The sequence below is a fragment of the Gymnogyps californianus genome, chromosome 15, assembly GCF_018139145.2.
Source record: "Gymnogyps californianus isolate 813 chromosome 15, ASM1813914v2, whole genome shotgun sequence".
Lineage (NCBI taxonomy): Eukaryota > Metazoa > Chordata > Aves > Accipitriformes > Cathartidae > Gymnogyps > Gymnogyps californianus.
Genome location: NC_059485.1, coordinates 17918480 through 17937793, shown reverse-complemented (window position 1 = coordinate 17937793; position 19314 = coordinate 17918480). Strand labels below are relative to the sequence as shown.

The window sequence follows — 19314 nt, the reverse complement described above, 5'->3', positions numbered from 1 at the left end:
AACATGAGTTTCCCTCAATACTGACTTCCCTTCGTACATCACACCCAAGGGAAGAGCCCCGAGGAACACATTGCTGCTCTTCGTCTCACAACTCAGAGCACGTGTCCGGGTCTATCTGTTCCATATTAATAATGATCTTTATTTTTCAGGGATAGACCAAGCTGCCATGCAGGCGTGCACACATCGTGCCCCTAAGGAGCCAAGCTCTGTACAAGACGGGAATACTCCGATTTACCGTTTGCCGATTCTCCAGGAGACCTTGAGCTCTCCTGCCTCACTTTGGGCCTCACAACAACAAGCTCCTCGTTTCTGACCGACTCCACCACAAGGACCGAGGCATCTTTGTCTCCGTTTGCCACCATCCTGCTGCTGCCTGGCAGACCTGCTTCCTCCTCCTTTTCTGACTCGGAGAAAATACCTGAAGAGAAAAATTAGTGGAAGGACAGAGCCATCCGTGTCCTTCAGGACTGCTTCATGTGTGACCGGCAGTGTCATTCTCCTGTTCCGTGTACCAGCCCATCTGTGAGGGTGGAGGGCAAAGCAGACATTTCCTCCTGGTGTGCTGGTTTTGGCTGGGATAGAGTTAATTTTCTTCATAGTAGCTGGTATGGGGCTACCTTTTGGATTTGTGCTGGAAACAGGGTTGATAACACAGGGATGTTTTCCCTACTGCTGAGCAGTGCTTACACAGAGTCAGGGCCGTTTCTGCTCCTCACCCCACCCCACCAGCGAGGAGGCTGGGGGTGCACAAGGAGTTGGGAGGGGACGCAGCCGGGACAGCTGACCCCGACTGCCCAAAGGGATATTCCAGACCATAGGATGTCGTGCTCAGCATAGAGAGCTGGGGGAAGAAGGAGGAAGGGGGGGACGTTCAGAGTGATGGCGTTTGTCTGCCCAAGTAACCGTTACGCGTGATGGAGCCCTGCTTTCCTGGAGATGGCTGAGCACCTGCCTGCCGACGGGAAGGAGTGAATGAATTCCTTGTTTTGCTTTGCTTGCGTGCGCGGCTTTTGCATAACCTATTAAACTGTCTTTATCTCAACCCACGAGTTTTCTCACTTTTACTCTTCGGATTCTCTCCCCCATCCCACTGGGGGAGGAGTGAGCGAGCGGCTGTGTGGGGCTTCGTTGCCGGCTGGGGTTAAACCCCGACACCTGGGCATGTCCAGCAAGGTATTTCCCGTAGCCCTCAGAGAAGCTGTGCCAGCAGCTTAGTCTACGGAGGAGAACAGAGGATAAAGCGGTGCTGAACCCCAACACCTCTGGCTGGCTTTGGCCAAGTCAGGGGAAGGAAAGCGCAGACTGGTCTGTCAGTCTGCGGGAAGGGGATCACGGGCAGGGACGGCTCCAAGGATGCTGCTGAACTAGGCAAGGAGTTTTTCCTAAAACCGGATTAATTTTCCCCTTTCTTACAAGCAGCTCCTCTTACTTTGACATCCCGCTTGGTGGACAGAGCTGACATCCAAACACGGTGGTGAGGACAACAGTGGAAGAGGCACTGTCTGCCGAGGTGTCTCAGAGGCATCCTTTAGCTTCTCAGAGCTCCCATCTGTGAAAAGAAAAGGGTTTGTGTAACTTCCGTCATCCCTTAGATCCTCTCATCCTGGGTTGATCAATGGTGATACCTCCAAGCATATTTCTCCAGCTTCCTCCTACACAGGAGGAATCACTTCTCCTCTGTCTTTCAAGAAAGGGAGGGACAGAGAGAGACAGGGACAGTGCGGGCAGGGAAAAAGAAGACAGAAGAGATGGAGGCAGGGAAAGACAGAAGGCAAAAGCTGAAAGACCTGCCAGAAAACCCAGAGCGGCTCTGCTCAGAACATCCCCTCCTTGGCAGACTCCCACTGAGAGGTGCCAGTTAATTGGAGACTGTCCTTTGGGGCTAATTAGCTGGTTAGCCCCCCCGCTATCTGACTCCCCAACCTCTTTGGTTTGGAGGGAACCAAAACCCCCCAACCCCTCCCCTCTGCCATGAAGAGCAGCGGTGGAGGAGCTGCCGACCTGCCGGCCAGCGCAACTCATGGGAGGAGGCAAACTCACCTGCTCCCGGCAGCAGAGCGGACTCGGAGGAACGAGCCCTGGAAAGGCAAGGAGACCGGCGTTACACCGAGAGGGGACGGGGCAGGGGAGGTAAGGGGAAGCAGGGGAAGGCACTGCCCAGCACCGTGCACTTACCCGGCTGGGGGTGACCTCTCCGCAGGCAGAGCCAGGAAATCCCAGAGGAAGACGGCATCTCCAACGCTGATGACGTGCCGTTGGTCTGGGGTGAAGGCCACCTGGCGCACCGGCTCCGAGTGGCCGATGTACACCTGGGAGAGAGCACGCCTGGACCTTCTCCGTCACCACGCCTGTCCTATCAGGATGGTGGTTACTCCACTCCCTGCCCTGCGCAGCCAGGGCCTTACACCCCTCAGCAGAAGATCCTCTCAGAGGCCAGCCCCACACCTACAGTGCTCAGACCTAGGGTTGGTCAACCTAGGGTTGACCTTCAGCACACTGATCTGGAGAAGGAAGCAGAAGCTGAAAACCCCCAAGGTCTTATCCCAGCTCTCAATACCTCCGAAACCCTGGGCGAGCCGTTTTCTTCTCTGGGTGGCTCCGTCCCTAGCACAGAGGTAACATCTACCTCTGTCCTTCGCAGAGGGTCTCACTGCGCGCGGTGCTTTGGCAGCCCCAGCCTGCGCTCGGTGCCGGGCGTTATTACAGTGGGGGAATAGGGCTGCATTTCTCAGCTGCTGGGCAAACTGGGACTGGGGACACCGGGCCAAGTCACACAGAGGGCGTTTGCTGCTCTCTTCTCCAGGGATTTAGAAATGCTTGATCAGGGCAACACCAACCCCCTTCCCTCCCTTTGTGGGCAGTACCTGGAAGTTGATATCGAAGCGCATCTGATAGTCCCACACTTTGATAACTTTGTCGCCAGCAGTGAGCAGGTAGCTGCCATCCTTGCTCAACACCAAGGAAGAACAGGACAGCTTGTGCACGGGAGACACCTGAGGACAAGAAACGGCAGCAGCAGCGTTAACTGAGCTAGTTCACGTCCTTACTTATGCTTCAGCAAGAGGACAGGAGCGTGACAGCACGGAAAACAAAGACAAGCTCAGGCTCACCCTGAGCACGACCACACCAGGATAGCTAGAGGCTTGCTGCTCATGTGTTTCCTTGAAGCCTGTGAACTCCAGGATGAGCTGTTCTCTCATTTAGCCCCCTACAGTGACATGAAGTGCCCAAGCCCCACACGACATGAGACGTCAGCGCATGAATTTCATAGTGTCCTACCTCTCGCACCAGTCGTCCCGTTTTTGCATCAAGCACGAGGATTTTATTGGAAGAAGTGGATACCAGGAGCTCGCCTCGAGGCACAGGAGCAAAGCAGACTCTCACTGCCGAGTCCAAGGCCGTGCTGTTCAAATTGAGGATGCTGATGTCCACCCTCAGCAGCTGTGAAACAAGGAGCTACCGAACAAACGTCCTGGAGCAAATACTGCAGAAGCCTCAGGATTGCTCTCGTGGCTCTCCTAACACGAGGCTACGGAGCCCCCGAGACCCTTCCCTTCCCACCTAATGAGGGCTGCAGGCCCAGGCAATGTCCCTGCTGCCCAGGAGAGCCGCTCACAAAGAGAGGTCGGAGCTGACAGTCTACACAACACTTCTCCAAACTATCTTTCTAGGGGGGAATGAAGCCAGAGAAGAAGAAACCTTGACTTTGTTGTTTCTGTTTCACAGAATGGAAAACAAAGCTCATTGTAAGCACCCTGAGCAAGCATCTGCTGTGGAGGGAAGGGCCCTCTCCAACACTGCTGGTGCCCAAGGCCCTTGATCTCTCTCATCTGATGCAGCCTACGGGAATTTCCCCTCCAGCCCGTGGCACCCTGTGGTGCCCGCTCCCCTCCCCACCCTCCCCCAGGAACGAGGGGAGCCTGCTGGGTACCTCATCTAGAGAGCAGGCCTCCATCACGGTCACAACGTACTTGGAGGGACCCACGAAGGCCAAGAGACGGCTGTCCCCACTGATCACCAAAGCATCCGGACCGTTCCCGGCATCCCGGGCCACCACATTGCCTGAGGGCCACAGCAAGAGAGAGAGTGAAGAGAGGAGCAAAGCCCACGCTGCAGCCAGCTCACTCTGTGACGGTGCTGCTGACCGGTAGCTGCAGCTTCTCCTGCCTCCGAATCAGCCTTGGGTTAACGTTCTGGCCCGAGAAAGAAGCAACCTCCGTTGTAGATGTTACAAATTTTATCTGCAAAACCCAAAGCGTGCAGTGAACCACCTCAAAGGCAAGGGCTAGATACACGGCTTGTCGCCTGACTGAACGTGCGGTGTTTTCAAGGAGAGCAGAACAAAGTCAAGGGAATAAAATCGATTTTAGTGTTTATTTTTTAACGTTACAAGAAGCTGTGACAAGGAGCTATGAATGTGAGATCTCAGCTGCAGCCTGGGTGTCTGAACCCTGCGCAGAATGAAGTCAGTGCCGAACGCCAGCACGCCGATGTCAGTCCAGTGGGCAGACAGACCCAAAGGTCTAAAAATCACAGCAATTCTCTGCATTTATTCCACTACCAAAATTCCACTGTTCTGTCCCTGGCACATGGCCAGGCAGTGAACACTGTTTCAGAGCAGAGTCAAAATGTGAAGGTCCAGCTGCAGCACCGACACCAAACTTGGGTGATTTTGGACAAATTCCCTGATCTCTCCGAGCCCCTATTCCTTCACCACCTACTTCAACTGCACACTTCTTGGGGCAGGATCTTCCTCTTTGTAAAATATTGCATAACAGAGCTCCCTTTCCCTGCCCACGCTTGTGCTGCCACAGCTCATTTCAAAAGCGTACATTAAATGCGACATTAATGTTTCCAAACTGCCTTGCCCCTGCCCTGCTTCCCCTGCCTGCAGCTCTCCACCTTCTCCGTTCACCAGCACGGCTCTTTGCGCAGCCGTGCTGCAAGCAGGATTAGGGAAACAATCCAGTTTAAACAAATTAAACCGCACATCCACAGAACGGAAAGAGTCAGGGCTTGGGCATGAATAAATCTCTGCGATTCCAGCCCGTTTACGAAATCGTAACACCAAGCAAGCTGAGAGCCTTTGAACCAGGACGGGTAGGGAAGGGTTGGCAGTCACTAGGGTTTGCTCACACGTACAGTATAAACACAAATGACACAGCTCAGAAGGTTCATCAGAAAATATCTCTCTGAGCAGGCCGACTCTAGTTTGGCTTTAGTGCTAGGATGTCTGTGCTAATAAAAAACAGAAGAAAAACAACCCGCAACCCCAGAGTCTTACCCAGGACTCTCAGGACGTGGCTTTTCTGCGCCATACAGCTGTAAAGAGCCAGAGTTCCCTGCAAGCAGGAGCTGAACATGAAATTGCCATCTGGAGAGAAGGTCAGTCCGGTGATCGCAGTGCGGTGCTGCCTGAAAGAAGGCAGAAAACATGAAAAAGGGGAGGAGAAAAAACAAACCAACCTCCAGAAAACAGTAGCAACGTTGAGTGCAACACGGTGAAGAACCCAGGAGAACAAAATAATCAGGGACAGGCAGAGGACCCCATCATGCTCGCGCCTGCAGCGGCCCAGGACAATCAACACTCCAACTTTTTGGAAAACAGAGCAGCAAGCGCAGCCCTCCAGCCATCCCTGGATGGGACACGCTCCCTCTCCCTTTGGAGCATCCTCCGCTTCCCACGCCGAGGCTTGCAAGGGCTCCCTGCTCAGCTGCTCTCTAGGACAAGCTCTTTCCTACTGTTGGCCAACTGTCCACCGGGAAAGTCATACAGAAAGCCCTCATAGCCTTCCCAGGTTGGACTTTTACCACGCAGAGCCTTGGCACAGCAGGCTATCTCTGCCTGAAAACCACTCAGCTGGGACGTGAGGATTGTCAAGCTCAAGAAAAGCACTTTTCCCACCTCCGTCAGGGAAGAGCCATCACCGTGGCTCTTGCCAGGACACCCAGTTAGACCCATACCTGCCCCGGTGCAGCTCCCACTTGCAAGGGCTTACTTGTGCTCTACCAGGAGATCGGAGGCAGCCAAGCTGAAGGTCCGCACCATCCCGCTGTCAAAGCCACAGGCCAGGATCTGCTGGGTAGGGTGAAAGGCCACAGCACACGGCATTTCGTCTGCAGCTGCGAAGTCATACAGCTGCGGGGAAGAGACACACCGCGGGCACAAACCTGGATAAAGCTCGACCTGGCAGCCGTACCTAACAACAAAACCGCCTCAGACCTCCACCGTGAGCGTGTCCCACAACAGAAACCTGATCTTGCCTCGATGGATCTGAAGCCCAGTGAAGTCCTGGGTCTTTGGGCATTTAGATAAAGCCCTTGGGTATTATGTTTTGTGTTAAAAAGCAATATTCAAAAGATGGAGGAAAAGAAAATATTTTTGTTTAACAATACCTTCAGAAGCTAAGGCCAAATTATGCATTAAGCTAAAACTCTCAGAACTCCATGCTTCCAAAGGATTTCTTGCCAATGGTACTCCCCCATGCCTTAGGGAGGACATTTAAGGGCTTTTGAACCGTGGAGCTTTGATAACCAGACCCAACAGAGACTAGGCAGACTATTAATAAATGCGAGATACCTACTGACTCTCGTCCCGCCTACCTGCTGCATGGAGACGAGATCCCAGACTCGGATGGTATTGTCCTGAGACACCGTTGCCATCTGCTTCCAAATCCCCTCCACCGAGAATGCCAAAATGGAGTCCTCGTGAGAGCGCATGAGGGTGTTATAGTCCCGGGACTGGATATCCAGGTAGCCCAGATTCCCAGCAGCGGTCGTGCACAAGACTTTGCGGTTGTCCGGGCTGATGCAGACAGAACTCACCGGAGCTTCGTGCTCTGGGGAAAGACACAGGAGTCAGCAAATCCCTCTGGAAAAGGAGCAGCAGCAGCTGGAACACAGCTACCGAACCAGATTCACATTTGGGAAAGTAATGCACACAGGAACGAACATCCCACGACCTGAAGATTAAACGCTTGCAGGTTTGAGTTTAGTGACAAATGAGCCTCTACCCTTTCTAGAAGTCCCCGGGCTCTGCTGTTATGGTGATTGTTTCAAAAAGAGTGAAGGACTGCTCGACTTCTCCCCTAATTTTTCATGGACAGACAAGCCATGGGTACAAGGGCACAGAAATCAAGACGGAGTGCCTGCTCTCACCCAGGAGATCCTGCCTTTCTCCTACGAGTTACAAGAATGAACACGAATAATCGTCGTTGAAGTAAAAGACTTCCAAGCCAGTCACCTCTAGAGACAGCAGGCATAAAAGATGCCCTCGTTCATGAGAATTGCTTTAGGAGACGTGGCAGCGGAGCTCTGGCTTCACAGCGGCGGGCTGATGGAGATGTGGAGCTCAGAAGCACCGCTCCCCGCTCTACTCACCTGCCTCTAAGACAACGGCTGAGAAGTCCAGTGGCCACAGCCGCAGGTAGCCATCTTCTGAACCCGTGGCACAGAAGGCTGAGGAGATGCTAATACAGTTTATAGCGATCCCAGGGCCTGAAAACCCAAAAAACGACACTACCTTGTACAGTTGAAACAAGAAAACTCAAACTGAGGGTTGCCCCATCCGAGAGCCGAGTCCAATGGTCCACCCGCACCAGTGGCTGAAGTCTCAGAAGCAGCAGCCCGGAATCCCGCGGTGACTGACAGTCCAGGCTGAAGAGTCTCAGCTAGCTCTTCTCAGGACTCAAAACACGTTCAGTCCCCGTCCCTTTCCAGAACTCCTCTTTACCATCGTGCAACTCTCGCCAGGCACAGAAAATTCTTACCGCTTGTTAAACCCTGCCATATTTTTGCCTCGAACAGGATCTTGCAGCAAGGGGTGTCCTAGATTAACTGCCTGAGATACAAAACTCTTTCATTTCCATGTCTCAAATCCTCTCTGTAGCGTAGTGAGAAGGGAGAGAGAATACAGATCTACAGAAACTGGGATTTTTTGATTCAGGTATAAAGTCCATTGGTCAAAGCACTGGCGAGAGCCAGCACTGCTACCAGGAGGACACCCAAGGACATCGTTTCATCTCCTCTTGGGCGTTTTCTCGCCCATGAAGTGAGAGTCGGAGTTACATACCTCTCAAAGGGGCAAGCTCTGGATTAATTAGCTCAATTTGTCAAAGCAAACTCTGCACTAAGTTTTAAGATATCAGAGCAATCACACTTGAAAGTGAATTCTTCCCGCTGTTAAAATTAATGGAAGAGCTGAAAGCTGTACTACTTAGTATACAGCAACAAAGATTTCCCAAACACTCTGCACAGGCTGAATAATGGAAAAATCCCCAAATTCATCTTTTTCGTTGGTCTGCTTAGCTCTTTTTCCATCTCTACATTAAGGCTCCCATCAGCAAATTAAGACCTTGTTTCATGTTTCTAAAAGTAGTGTTTCTCTGAAAGTGCAATCAGCATTTAAAATGCTAAAATTCTTTCTTAAAATGATACTTTGCTGTACTAAGGAAGATTATTTGCAGTACTTAAGCGGCAAATAGCTAGCAATGATCTAATCAACCCAAAATAATCCTTAGCAGTAGGTAAATAGCTGGTTTATTTTACCAGAGGTTTGTTTGAGTTCATTCCTGCCCCTGACAATGGTTGAGGCGCTCCCCCTGCCAGCCTCCTCCTCCTCCCTGCCTGCAGATACTCCTACCTGCGCCGCTGCCTGCCTTGTCCTGCCGCTGGCAGCCCCGGGGCCGTGCGGGCAGGAGCCGCCGCGCGCTCCTCATGCAGACGTTCTTGTAGTCCACCTCCAGGACATGGCCGCTCTTGCTGCAGACAAAGCTGTAAAGGAAAGAGACCCCTGCTCCGGCACGCCAGGGTTAAGAGGAGCCGTGGCGGCACGGTTTAGTAAAAACCCAGCTTGGTTTACCCGTTAAAACTGTTTGCCCGATGGAAAGCAATTCTGGTTCACAGTAACCTAACAGGTCAACGAGGTGTCCAAGGGCACCTTTCCATGCGCTACCCTACAAATCTCCAACCAAGTCAGAGCTTCCTATTTTATTTCCTGTCCCTTTGAAACGTTAATTAGCAAAAGAGCCAAAAGCTCAGCACAGACTTCAGAAAAGAATCTCTCTCTGCCACAGGACACAGCCCGGGGGAAGGCCGGGCCAGCTGAGCCAACAGCTCTGCCTTTAGGGAACGGTATGCGGTAGCAACAAAGGTCTGGCTTTGATGATTAAAATAAAACAACAAAAAAACGTGTGTATCTGTCTATATGCGAGAGGATACGCACCACACACCTCCCGCTGCCAACAGAAAGCTAACCACAAGCCTCAGGTTGGGGAGGGATTCACTAAATACAGCAAAACATCAGTACAGCAAGAGGAAAGACCCATTTCTTGGGCTGTTCTGCAGGCAGCTGAACCTCTTTTGGGAAGTGAAGCATACTGAGGAGGGGAGAGGCTCTCCCAGCTCCAGGAGGCACCTGTATTTTGCAGGGAAAACCCAAGCAAAACGCCGTGCTCCCGCAGAGGAGAGGGAAGGAGGATGCTAAAGGCAGCCGAGAGCCGTAGAGCTCCCTCCTGGCAGGCTGTCCCGAGGACGAGTGACGGCAGAGCCCAGCAGCCCCTTACAGCGTGCGGTCCTCCGGCTCCCGCTCGGCCACGTGCCCTTCCTCGAAGGCCAGGTCGGTGAACTCCAGGGAATGGTACTCGCCCAGATTGACGGGACACGAGCGTAACGCTCCGCTCCGCACTCGCCACAGCCTGACGTTGTCCCGGCCGCACGACACCATCCTGTCCCGGGAGAGATTGCGTGAGGACCAGGGCAGGACTTTCCAAGCCCCTGGTGAAAGGTCAGTGCCCCAAGGGCCGCTGCCTGACAGCGAGGACCGAGAACAGGAATGGAAACCGCAGCACCCTGCTCCTGCAAGCCTGGATGGTTGCAGCACCAAGACCTGCCCCCAGCCCCAGCCATGCCAGAACCGATGCTTTTGATTTATTTTCTTTGCACGCTACCTGGTATCATCAAAAAAAGCAATCTTCAAGGCCTGGATGTCCACATCCGTGTGCGCTTTGGCCAGCACGGCAACCTCTCCGCCACGGGTCACCTGAGCAGCGTTCCACACCACCACCATCTGAAGCAAGAAAACACGATGGCAGAGCTGCTCAAACGTGGAAACCTTGGCAGCAAAAGAGCTTTTCATCACAGCAGCTGACCAGCTGCACGTACGGGAGCCTGCTTCAGAGCTGGGCACAAAGTATTGATAACAGAGTTGAAGCAGGGGAAAAAAAAAAACCTCTCGCACAGAGGGTTTAGGACAGTCCAACAGCTTTGCAAAGCTTCATGGCAATATACTCATCTGGCATCCATAATTATAGGTTCTAAATCCCAGAGCTGCCTGGCAACAGGGCTCAGACTTGGAAAGAAAATCCACAGAGGAGTGGGAACTCTGCCTGCTGAGATATAAGAGCTGTACCAGGGCTGAGCCGGTCCACGAGAGCTGGAGGTAGCACGTGTCCGGCTGCACCGGCTCTCGTAGCACTTTGCTCCGATGCAGGTTTGCGTGCTCGCAGTGCCCGTCACGAGGGGCAAGAGAGTCAAACCCCTTCCCCAAAGGAAAGGGGGAGATGAGTGAAGAAATGCAGGTGATTTGATGCTCTGCACTTCAGAACAGCGTTAAAAACAGACCCAGGATCACCTCGGAGGCGGGGATGGGCTGAGGCATCACCCTGGGAGAGGTGCTCCTGGCCAGCCCCCCAGCACCCCTCGTTCTCCCATCCTGCTTTCGCCCTGTTGATCCCCCCCCTCTCCAGTTTCAGCTCGTCAGCTCCCACCCGGATCACGGACCGCTGCCACGTGCTGGGGAAAAAAAACGGAGCACTGTTTGTTTCTTCCTGCAGGCAGTACGCAGTTAGCAATGGCACAGCTAATTGCTGGTGGTCGTCAATAAGGGATCAGTGGATGAAAACAGTTCCACTGACAAAGCAAAACCCCCAGTCCCATGAAACAATTTTGACTGCTACATGTGGGATCTGCGTCATCCCCTAGCTACATCGGTGAGTGGCAGCTTCAGTGCCCAGCATCCCTTCCAGCAGCGATGCCTGCGATGCTCAGAACTGAAAGATTAAATCTCGCATCTTGCCCTAAATGATATTAAAAAAAAAAAAAAAAAGGGTTTGGGGGCTCCAGTCGGTGCTGAACCTCCCATTTCAACTTCCATTCCTTCACTATGTACTTGCAAGCCTTCCAGCTTGAAATGCCACACAAACGTGTGTCACCCTCAGCCCGGTGGGCCGGAACGGCTGCGGAGGCGGGCGGCAACGCTGCGCACGAGCCTGCGGCGATCCCCGTAGGGTGCAGGCAGAATCACACAGCCGCCTTCATCACCCGGCCTGGGCTCATAGCTGGGACCACACCAGGGACAGAAACAGCCCCAAAGCTCAAGCCGAGCAGGTCTCACAGGCTGCTTCCGAAAGGATTTGTTTGCTTGCAGCTGAGGAACGTGCACGCGAACGGTCACAAGCATCAGGTAGAAGGAAAGTATTTTCTAAGCAGCTAAGGAGAAAGGGATCTCCCTCCGACTACAGTGAAGAACATGTCTAGGAAAGCCCAGAGCAGAGGTTTGTCTGCAAAATAGCTACATAATCTGGGAGAACAGCCACCTCACGTTGCTTTTTCGCAGGGCAGGGAAACCTCCAAAACCAAGTTGCAGTTCTCACCGTTTTGCCGTGCCCATCCTTTCCGACACCGCACAGAACGGCTCCACTGTAGGAAAAGCTGCAAGAAGAGGCCACGTGGTGAAACGCAGCTCCTTGTACCCCGGGTGCGTCTCAGCAGGGAATAAAAGGAGACAAGTTCAGGGTATGGGAGACAGCGAGACCTGAGGGATAAGCTCAGGAGGGAGCTGGCAGCGTATCGGCTGTTCTGAGCCAAGCTGCCAGCAGGTCTCGGTGATAAACACAGGCAGTTGAAGGAGAGCTGTAATTCACCCCTGGTTTATCACGTGTGAATAGCACAGAAAAGCTGCCGTGCTGCAACGCTTAACCCACCTGAACGCATCCCTGCGCCCAGGCTGCAACCCACCTCAGGGACAAGAGGGAGTGGACGTGGGTTTTAAACACCGAGAGGCAGCTGCCCGTCGGGAAGTCCCAGAGGCGCACCACGCTCAGGGTGCCAGCCTGCGCGGAAGCCAGCAAGGTGCTGTTCCCGTTGAAGGCCAGCGCCGACACCTGCGGGAAGCAACCAGGTTAGAGGAGAGCTGGGACCGGGGTTACATCTGGGGTACCAGCACAGCGCTGCCGTAGGGCTTCATAAGGAGAGTTACGCTGACCTTATCCGTGTGTCCGATGAAGAACCTCTGCTCTCCGGTCTGGATCTGCAAGGTCACTATAACAGCGTGGCAGGGGTAGACCACTGCAGCATTGTTCCGAGTCCACAGCGCCTGCAGGACCGAGACAGGAACGGGAGGGCTGCAGATCCTCCAGAGGTGCCCCAGCGCCTAGGCTGGACCCGCAGAGATTTCTGCAACAGGAGATCTGCTGCACGTGCGCAGGTGAGAGGACGCTCTCCCATACAACAAGTACTCTTCTAACTCGCAAAGGAAAACTAAGAGCCCAGCCAACATTCTACTTAATTCAGTGGATTTACCGTACCAATCGTGCCTGCTACACGAACAGCAGATAGAAGGAAAACGATGTTGTTGGCAGAGCCTTGAACTGGCTGAACTAAAACGACCCTTTCTTTACCCTAACACAGACCGCAGGCTGGGCTCCTGCAAGGCACAGTGCCCCACGGAAACAATCCAAACCACAGCCCTTCCTTTCCAGACTCCTACAAAGCAGCTCTAATTTTAACGTGTTAAAACGCAGAAGCCGTCAGATCTAAAAGGCCCCCGTAATTCCTAATTCACCATTGTAACAGCGGAAGACCCGTGCACAAACATAAGCTCGTGCCTGTCTGCTTTGGGGTCATTTTCTCCATCAAGAAGTGCAGGAAGGGTGGCACTCAGCTGCCTTCCATGCCTCCAAAAAAATCAATACCCGGGCCACGTGATTACAGATCAACTCCTCAAATCGTCTGAGCTACTGACCCATTTGGTGCTGCAGCCTCCAAAACCAATAATCATTCTCAGCTTCAGGATGGGATCCGGTAAGAGCCTCTGGAAAAAAAAACCAGACAGCACTGTCGCACTTAGAGCCAGACTGAGGTCCTCCACCCCCATTGCTAGTTTCTCTTTAAAGCACAGAGGCAGCTTTGGGTTCTCTCCTGTTAGAGGGGATGGTTTTAAAGTATTTAACCTGGCAGAAGACAAATCTGGCAGGAAGGAGGAGCTGGGATTTCCCAGTGTTAAGCAGCTCTCCCACCCAGGCTGGGGAGTTAGAGCCAGCCCTTCCCAGCGCCCTGGCGATGCCCAGGGAGGCGGTGGGTGCTGCGGGAAGGGCTGTCCTCTTACCCTGCAGGCAGAGGCTCTCCTGCCGGACGGCACGCCTGGTCCAGGGCCCTTCCTGTACATGCTCTGGGCAAATTAGTAAACATACGTTATTGGCTTAAGGTCAGTGCGTTTGAACACAGGGTCCCTCTTTCAAGGCAAGTAAGATACTAGTAGAAAGGAGAAATGCTAGTCAGAAAAACTAACGCCAGCAAAAGGACTCCATAGGATTAACTGAAACTCCAGCCTGAAGCTTGCGTTCCCTCTGCTGCTTCTGCCGGGCTCACAAGCATCAGCCGTCGGCGTCCCAAAGGCACCCCTGGGCTGCTGTGACCCCTCAGCGCTTCACCCACCTCCTCTGAGCTGGTGCGGACAGCTCGGATGGTTCGTTTGCTCCTCCGGTGAGCATACACGTGGATGCCGCCATCACTGACTGCCAGGGACTGCCCAGTGTCCCCCGCACTGTGCGGTCTCTGGTTCTTCTCTAGCTCCTCGTCCCCACGAGGAGGGCCTGGGGCTGTCAGGTGAACCTCAGGGATGCTTTTTGTAATTACAGGACACCAGCGTGGCATCTGAGAAAGAGCAAAACCTCAGACAGACATTAGCCCTCCTCCCAGCACCTTCCACCCATTGCAAAGGCAGAGACAGGGAGACACCCGCGTCTCTCCCGAGTGACTCTTCACAGCGATACCAACAAGGACGAAGCAACGTGGAGGGAGAGCATCCCTTTGGGTACCTAGCTTGGCCAGGTACGATAACCAGCCACTCTCCCTACACTCCCAGTGTTGTGCGTGCACAGTTCACCTCCTCCAGACAGCAAACGAGAGCCCCAGGAAAGATCCAGCCCTGAACAGTCTCTGGAAGAGCTGCCCAGTGAGCAGAGGAGGCTAAAAGCGCCCGGCCAGCTGGCTCGGCGCATCCTGGTTCAGAACAGCAAAGTGGTTGCACTCCTCTTTTTCTCCCTCTCCACAGCGTGAGAAGGATGGCTTCCCCCAGTCCCTCTCCAAAAGCCCATCACCACGCTGTCTGGTAAGCCAGTCTGAGCACCAGCTCCCGCATCACCACCAGCAGGGAAGGGGAAAGCAGCGGTGAGGGCAGCTGCCTGCAACCCGGACTCCACTCACTGCTCTGCTCTCTGAGGGCACCCGATCAAGTTCTTTAGTCTCCAGTCCTCATTTCCTATCTATAATTTGAAGACCCAACTATTTGCTGCCTCAGCTGTGACAGGGAGGATAGATGTCTGGAGATTATGAGGTACTTAGGGCATAGCAGAGACAAGATAAATGCCACGCCAGACTGAACCACCCAGTCATTAACTGCAGGGCTGCGGTCAACAGACCGTGCCCGGATCGGGGTCTGACCTGCCCGGATCAGCTGCGAACGACAACAAGCAGCTTCTACGTCCTAAATAAAGGAACTCAAAGACAAAATGTGGGGAAAAACTCCACGGGAGGCAGAAAGCAAGAAGTTACAGCCTCCTCCACTGTGCACTTACAGCTTTGGGACTGGTTATCTGATGGATGAGGGACAGTCGGTCACGGACTGCTTTGGTGAGCGTCACCGGCTGGGGCAGCTGGCGGATGGGGTCCCCCGAAACTTGGCCACCTGGGTGACACGAGGAGCGGGTTGGGCTCTTTCGGAAACCGAAGGCATCCACCCGGGGTGGCACAGCCTCAGCTCCTGTCCCCAGCCTTCCCACCTGCCGCAGGACCGGAACAGCTCTTCTGGATGGAGTCGTACGGCAGCTTGGACCCGTCGGATGGGAACCTGAGCAAAATCAGAGGAAGGCGCCCTGTAATGGGGATATTGCACTGGCACCCGGGAATCCCACTTGATAACTCACTGCCTGGCACAAAAGCCTCTTCGCTGTCTCCTATAAGATTCCCCCTTTTGCCCCATCCTCCCCCAAATATAGCGATATTAAAGCATCTCCCAGGTCTGATCTACACCGTTACTTTCCAAGGGTTAACTTGGCACTGCACGCTTCAGGCAACACCGCTAACTGCGATGAGCTGCAATTTATGACTGACACAGTTTTCTCTGGCAAAAAACCTCACCACCGATGGTAGCCCAGCACCGAAGCTGAGGAAGGTACGCTTACGTCTGCCTCCCGACGAGGCGTTACGGCCGGTGACAGCTCAGCAGCCCCTGTCAGACTACCCTTTAGCTCCCGAGGAACAGCACCGCACAGAAGAAAGGCTTGCATTATGCTAAGTTAGCCACGGGAGCAATCCCAGCAAGAGATCATTGGGAGAGAGGACTGGTCTTAACGCCAAGCATGGGAGTGCTCTACAGCCTTTTTCCTGCCCCAAAACATCACCGATCAGCAATTAAGCTTAGACCAGGGTAGATGTGTTAACGACACCTAAATGCTGGAGTTGCGGTGACCAAAATGTCTCCACTCGAGGCCCAGGTTTGTCCGGATCTGTCATTCCTTAAGCGGCGTTACCCATCCTGCCTTCCCCCGGGGAACGGGGAGGTCTCAGAGCCGCGGTGGGTTCAAACGCAGCCGGGAGCAGCCGTACCTGATGTAGTCGTAGAGGTCGTGCCACTTCTCTCCCTTCGGCACAGGGAAAGCCATTTCCCGCGGCATGGGAGCGACCCCGCGGCAGGCCGGGTCGGCTTGCCGGGCCTTGGAGAAGGTCACATCTGGCAGCACAGAGATAAAGATAAAGAGAGTGAGTTCTCCAAGGCCCGTGGAGCTGGCTGAAATCACGTCTCCTGTGGGACATGGGCGCAAACCACTTCCCTCTTTGAGAACACCTGAAAAACAAAGATTACAACCCAGAGGTCTGTAACAAACTAACGCACCTTTGCACAGGAGTATTCCTGAAACTCTCGACCTCCAAAGAAGATCTCAGAGCATAAACCCTTGGTATCGAGTTATAAATCCCCAGGCCCAAGATTCACTTAGTTTTCTATTCAGTGATTCAGCAGTTTCATGTGATTTGTATTAAGGCTCTGTTCTCATTTTCCTCTCATTTCCTTCATGCCTTTGTAACTTTATGAAAGTCTTCAAGATAGAAGAAATTTCAGGAATCTGAAAGCAGCATCTAGAACTTCCTCCTCACTGATGCCTTCCAGCAGGCCAGTCGGTTCGGGCAGATTTCCAGCACAAAAAAAGAAAGGCAGAAACAAAGGTTTTGATCTAAGTATCTCTGCCACACTGAGCAGGTGGATTAAAAAAAGGAGGTTGGAAGATTTCTGAGAGGAAAAAAAACCCACAGGCTCTTCCAGCAGATAAAAGCACAGGCCTTGGAGAAGTGAGGCTTGGTAACATCTTTAATTTTTTTCCCCTGAAAAAAAATTCTAACCTTGGTAAGATATTTAACTTTGCTCTTATCATTCACTTTTACAGCTGGAAAATAAGAGGACGCTTTCCTCCAGAGGTCGGGAGATTGTATTCACCAACTTAACGTCGTACCAGTATTTTGCCCTTTCTGCTTCGTACTGCTACAGTAACGGCAGCCTAGTGCTCTGCCAGGGCTAACAGCCTTGCTAGCACCGCGCTTGTAAAAGCGGCTTTAAACACCGAGGGGTTCCATCCAGGCTGGGTTTAAATCACAAGAGAAACCAGAGGCCACCCCGAAGTCTCAGCTCCTACCTGGGTCGAACACCAAGTCGCTCGTGCAGAGGTTTTTTACCAGGAGGTTGGAGCAGAGCTTGACGCTCTTGAGGTGGCTGTAACGGCGGTTGAGGTAGAGGGAGAGGATGGAGTGGAGGTCGAGCACCAGGCAGGTCCAGCGCACGTCAGCAGGGGCTGCTCCCACGAGATCTGGGGAGGAGAGCGGCAGCTGGCAAAAGGGAAACTGGAAAAAGATGCTACAGACCTCGGCCCGTGGACCTTGCAGAACGGGAGACGCAAGATTAACACCGTTAAGTAAAAAGTATTTACCAGTCAAGACTCCCACCAGGCTTGGCTTGTCTGTGCCAAGATGGGAGATGGGAACACGCGCCTCGTAGCTCGCTAGTGCAGCGCAGGGGTGGGGGAGGACAGACAAGCAGCCCCGCTGCCTCCGTGGACTCATGCCCGGCCTGACACTGCACCCCACTGCTGGGGAGAACGGGGACGGGGGACATCCCTCCCGGGAGCTACGGCTCCGACCTTCCAGCTGCTGAAGGTCTCCTGCTCAGGACCACCACTCTCCACCCTCCTCGAACGCATTGAGTCAACGGCTGAACTGATTTATTTCCTAACAATTTATTTCGGCGGTGATGGGCCAGCCCAGTCCCGACCGCGCCGCGAGCAGCAGCGGCAGCAGCACCACGCACGCTCCTCACCGTGCCTGGACGCCCTGGCCGCGCAGTCGTACACCGAGCCCTTGGCTGCGCCGCAGATGAAGGGGAACTGCAGCCAGGTGGCTGTGGATTTGAACTCCTTAAAGAGGTTGGAGAAAGAGATGCGAACCACTTGGTTTTCCTGAGAAGACAGAGACACACAGCGCAGAGCTTTAGTCACCCTGGTGGCTTCGGCAGGGAAATGCTGCAGAGGAGAAGGCGGGTGGCCGTGTCTCCTGTCCCCTCCATGTCCCCTGTCCCCAGCAGAGATGCCACCAACGAGGATGGAAACCATCTCCAGCCCGGGGTAACCCACCAGCAGCAACAAACACCAGCCAAGTTCTGCACACACCCCCCCCCAAACGCAGAAGGCCACCGCTTGCCACCCGCCCCGTCCTTCAATCGGTCCACGACGCTAACGACGGCAGTTTAACGAGGCCGCCCCCGTGTCACGTACCTCGGTGGTCACATCCAGGTGGACGACGAAGTGCTTGCGGGGCATGGGCCTGAAGAGCAGGTAGAGGTAGCGCCCCGCCAGCCCCAGCGACTGCGTCCCCGTCCGGGGCAGCTGCAGGTAGCTGCTGGCGGGGACGGAGCCCCGGATCCGGTAGACGGTTCCTTTCAGCCTCGCGTCCTTCCGAAACCACGGAAAAAGGTGATGGGGTTGGGGAGAGGGTCAGCGCTGCCCACGCGTGGCCGGTGCCCCCCCACCCCACCAAGCCGGTGCCTCCGTTACCGTGAGGGCGGCCACGTCCCCCTCCCTGGCAGAGCGCTTCCACTCCTCCACGCGGAAGTGTTTGAAGACGTTCAGGTAGGGACGCTGCCAGGCTGCCGGTACCGGGATCGGCGGGGGGACGGTACCCCCGCCCGGACGCCCCCCGTTACCCCCTGTACCGGGGATCCCGCCGATGCCCCTGTGTCCCGAGGTCCCCTGCCCTGTTGGCACCCCGTTATCTCCATGTCCCGAGTACCCCCAGCCCCGGTGTCGCCCTCGTGCTCCAAGCCCGGTGATGCCCCTGGTACCTCCGTGTCCTGAGTCTCCCCAGCCCCGCTGGCACCCCCGTTATCTCCCTGTCCCGAGCCCCGTCATGACCCGAGCTTCCCCCCCCCTCCCCCAGCCCCGGTGACGCCCCCCGGTATCTCCGTGCCCCGAGTCCCCCCAGCCCCGGTGACGCCCCCGTTATCTCTGTGCTCCGAGTCCCCCCAGCTCCGGTGTCGTCCCCATGCTCGGTGACGCCTCCATTACCCCCGTGCTCCGAGTCCCCCCAGCCCCGGTGTCGCCCCCGTGCCCCGAGCCCGGTGACGGCCCCGGTAACCCCGTGTTCCGAGTTCTCCTGCCCCGATGACGCCCCCGTTACCTCCGTGCTCCGAGCCTCCTCATGTCCCGAGCCCCCCAGCCCCGGTATCCCCGTGCTCCGAGTCCCCCCAGCTCCGGTGTCGCCCCCGAGCCCGGTGACGCCCCCGTTATCTCCGTGTCCCGAGACCCGCCGCCCCCGTGACGCCCCCGGTACCTCCGCGCCCCCGCCCCGCCGCTACCTGCCGCCATGGCGCGCGCCGCCGGCTCAACCGTCCCGCGCGGCCGCCGCCAATCCGCGCGCGCCGCCCGCCGCCACGCCCCGCGGGGAAGGGGGCGGCAGCGCATCACGTGACACCCTCCCGCCCCGCCCCGCCCCTCG

General features: G+C 54.9%; 1 protein-coding gene across 1 annotated transcript in view; it reads right to left on the bottom strand.

Moving 5' to 3' along the window:
• The window catches only part of WDR90 (WD repeat domain 90), a 31525-nt gene extending 12341 nt beyond the window's left edge, over positions 1 to 19184 (bottom strand). The window contains exons 1-28 of the mRNA XM_050906210.1: positions 19175 to 19184; positions 18375 to 18574; positions 18096 to 18272; positions 17642 to 17780; positions 16965 to 17135; positions 15886 to 16009; positions 15060 to 15127; positions 14856 to 14965; positions 13714 to 13932; positions 13385 to 13447; positions 13022 to 13090; positions 12263 to 12373; positions 12016 to 12161; positions 11652 to 11709; positions 9948 to 10066; positions 9564 to 9725; positions 8654 to 8772; positions 7381 to 7497; positions 6604 to 6839; positions 6000 to 6139; positions 5285 to 5415; positions 3932 to 4062; positions 3280 to 3441; positions 2865 to 2993; positions 2176 to 2309; positions 2041 to 2078; positions 1430 to 1549; positions 236 to 418 (exon numbers count right to left, since the gene is read on the bottom strand). Coding sequence (XP_050762167.1) covers positions 236 to 418; positions 1430 to 1549; positions 2041 to 2078; positions 2176 to 2309; positions 2865 to 2993; positions 3280 to 3441; positions 3932 to 4062; positions 5285 to 5415; positions 6000 to 6139; positions 6604 to 6839; positions 7381 to 7497; positions 8654 to 8772; positions 9564 to 9725; positions 9948 to 10066; positions 11652 to 11709; positions 12016 to 12161; positions 12263 to 12373; positions 13022 to 13090; positions 13385 to 13447; positions 13714 to 13932; positions 14856 to 14965; positions 15060 to 15127; positions 15886 to 16009; positions 16965 to 17135; positions 17642 to 17780; positions 18096 to 18272; positions 18375 to 18574; positions 19175 to 19184 — 3586 coding nt within the window. The remainder of the gene's footprint in view (positions 1 to 235; positions 419 to 1429; positions 1550 to 2040; positions 2079 to 2175; positions 2310 to 2864; positions 2994 to 3279; positions 3442 to 3931; positions 4063 to 5284; positions 5416 to 5999; positions 6140 to 6603; positions 6840 to 7380; positions 7498 to 8653; positions 8773 to 9563; positions 9726 to 9947; positions 10067 to 11651; positions 11710 to 12015; positions 12162 to 12262; positions 12374 to 13021; positions 13091 to 13384; positions 13448 to 13713; positions 13933 to 14855; positions 14966 to 15059; positions 15128 to 15885; positions 16010 to 16964; positions 17136 to 17641; positions 17781 to 18095; positions 18273 to 18374; positions 18575 to 19174) is intronic.
• Between the last annotated feature and the right edge of the window lie 130 nt (positions 19185 to 19314).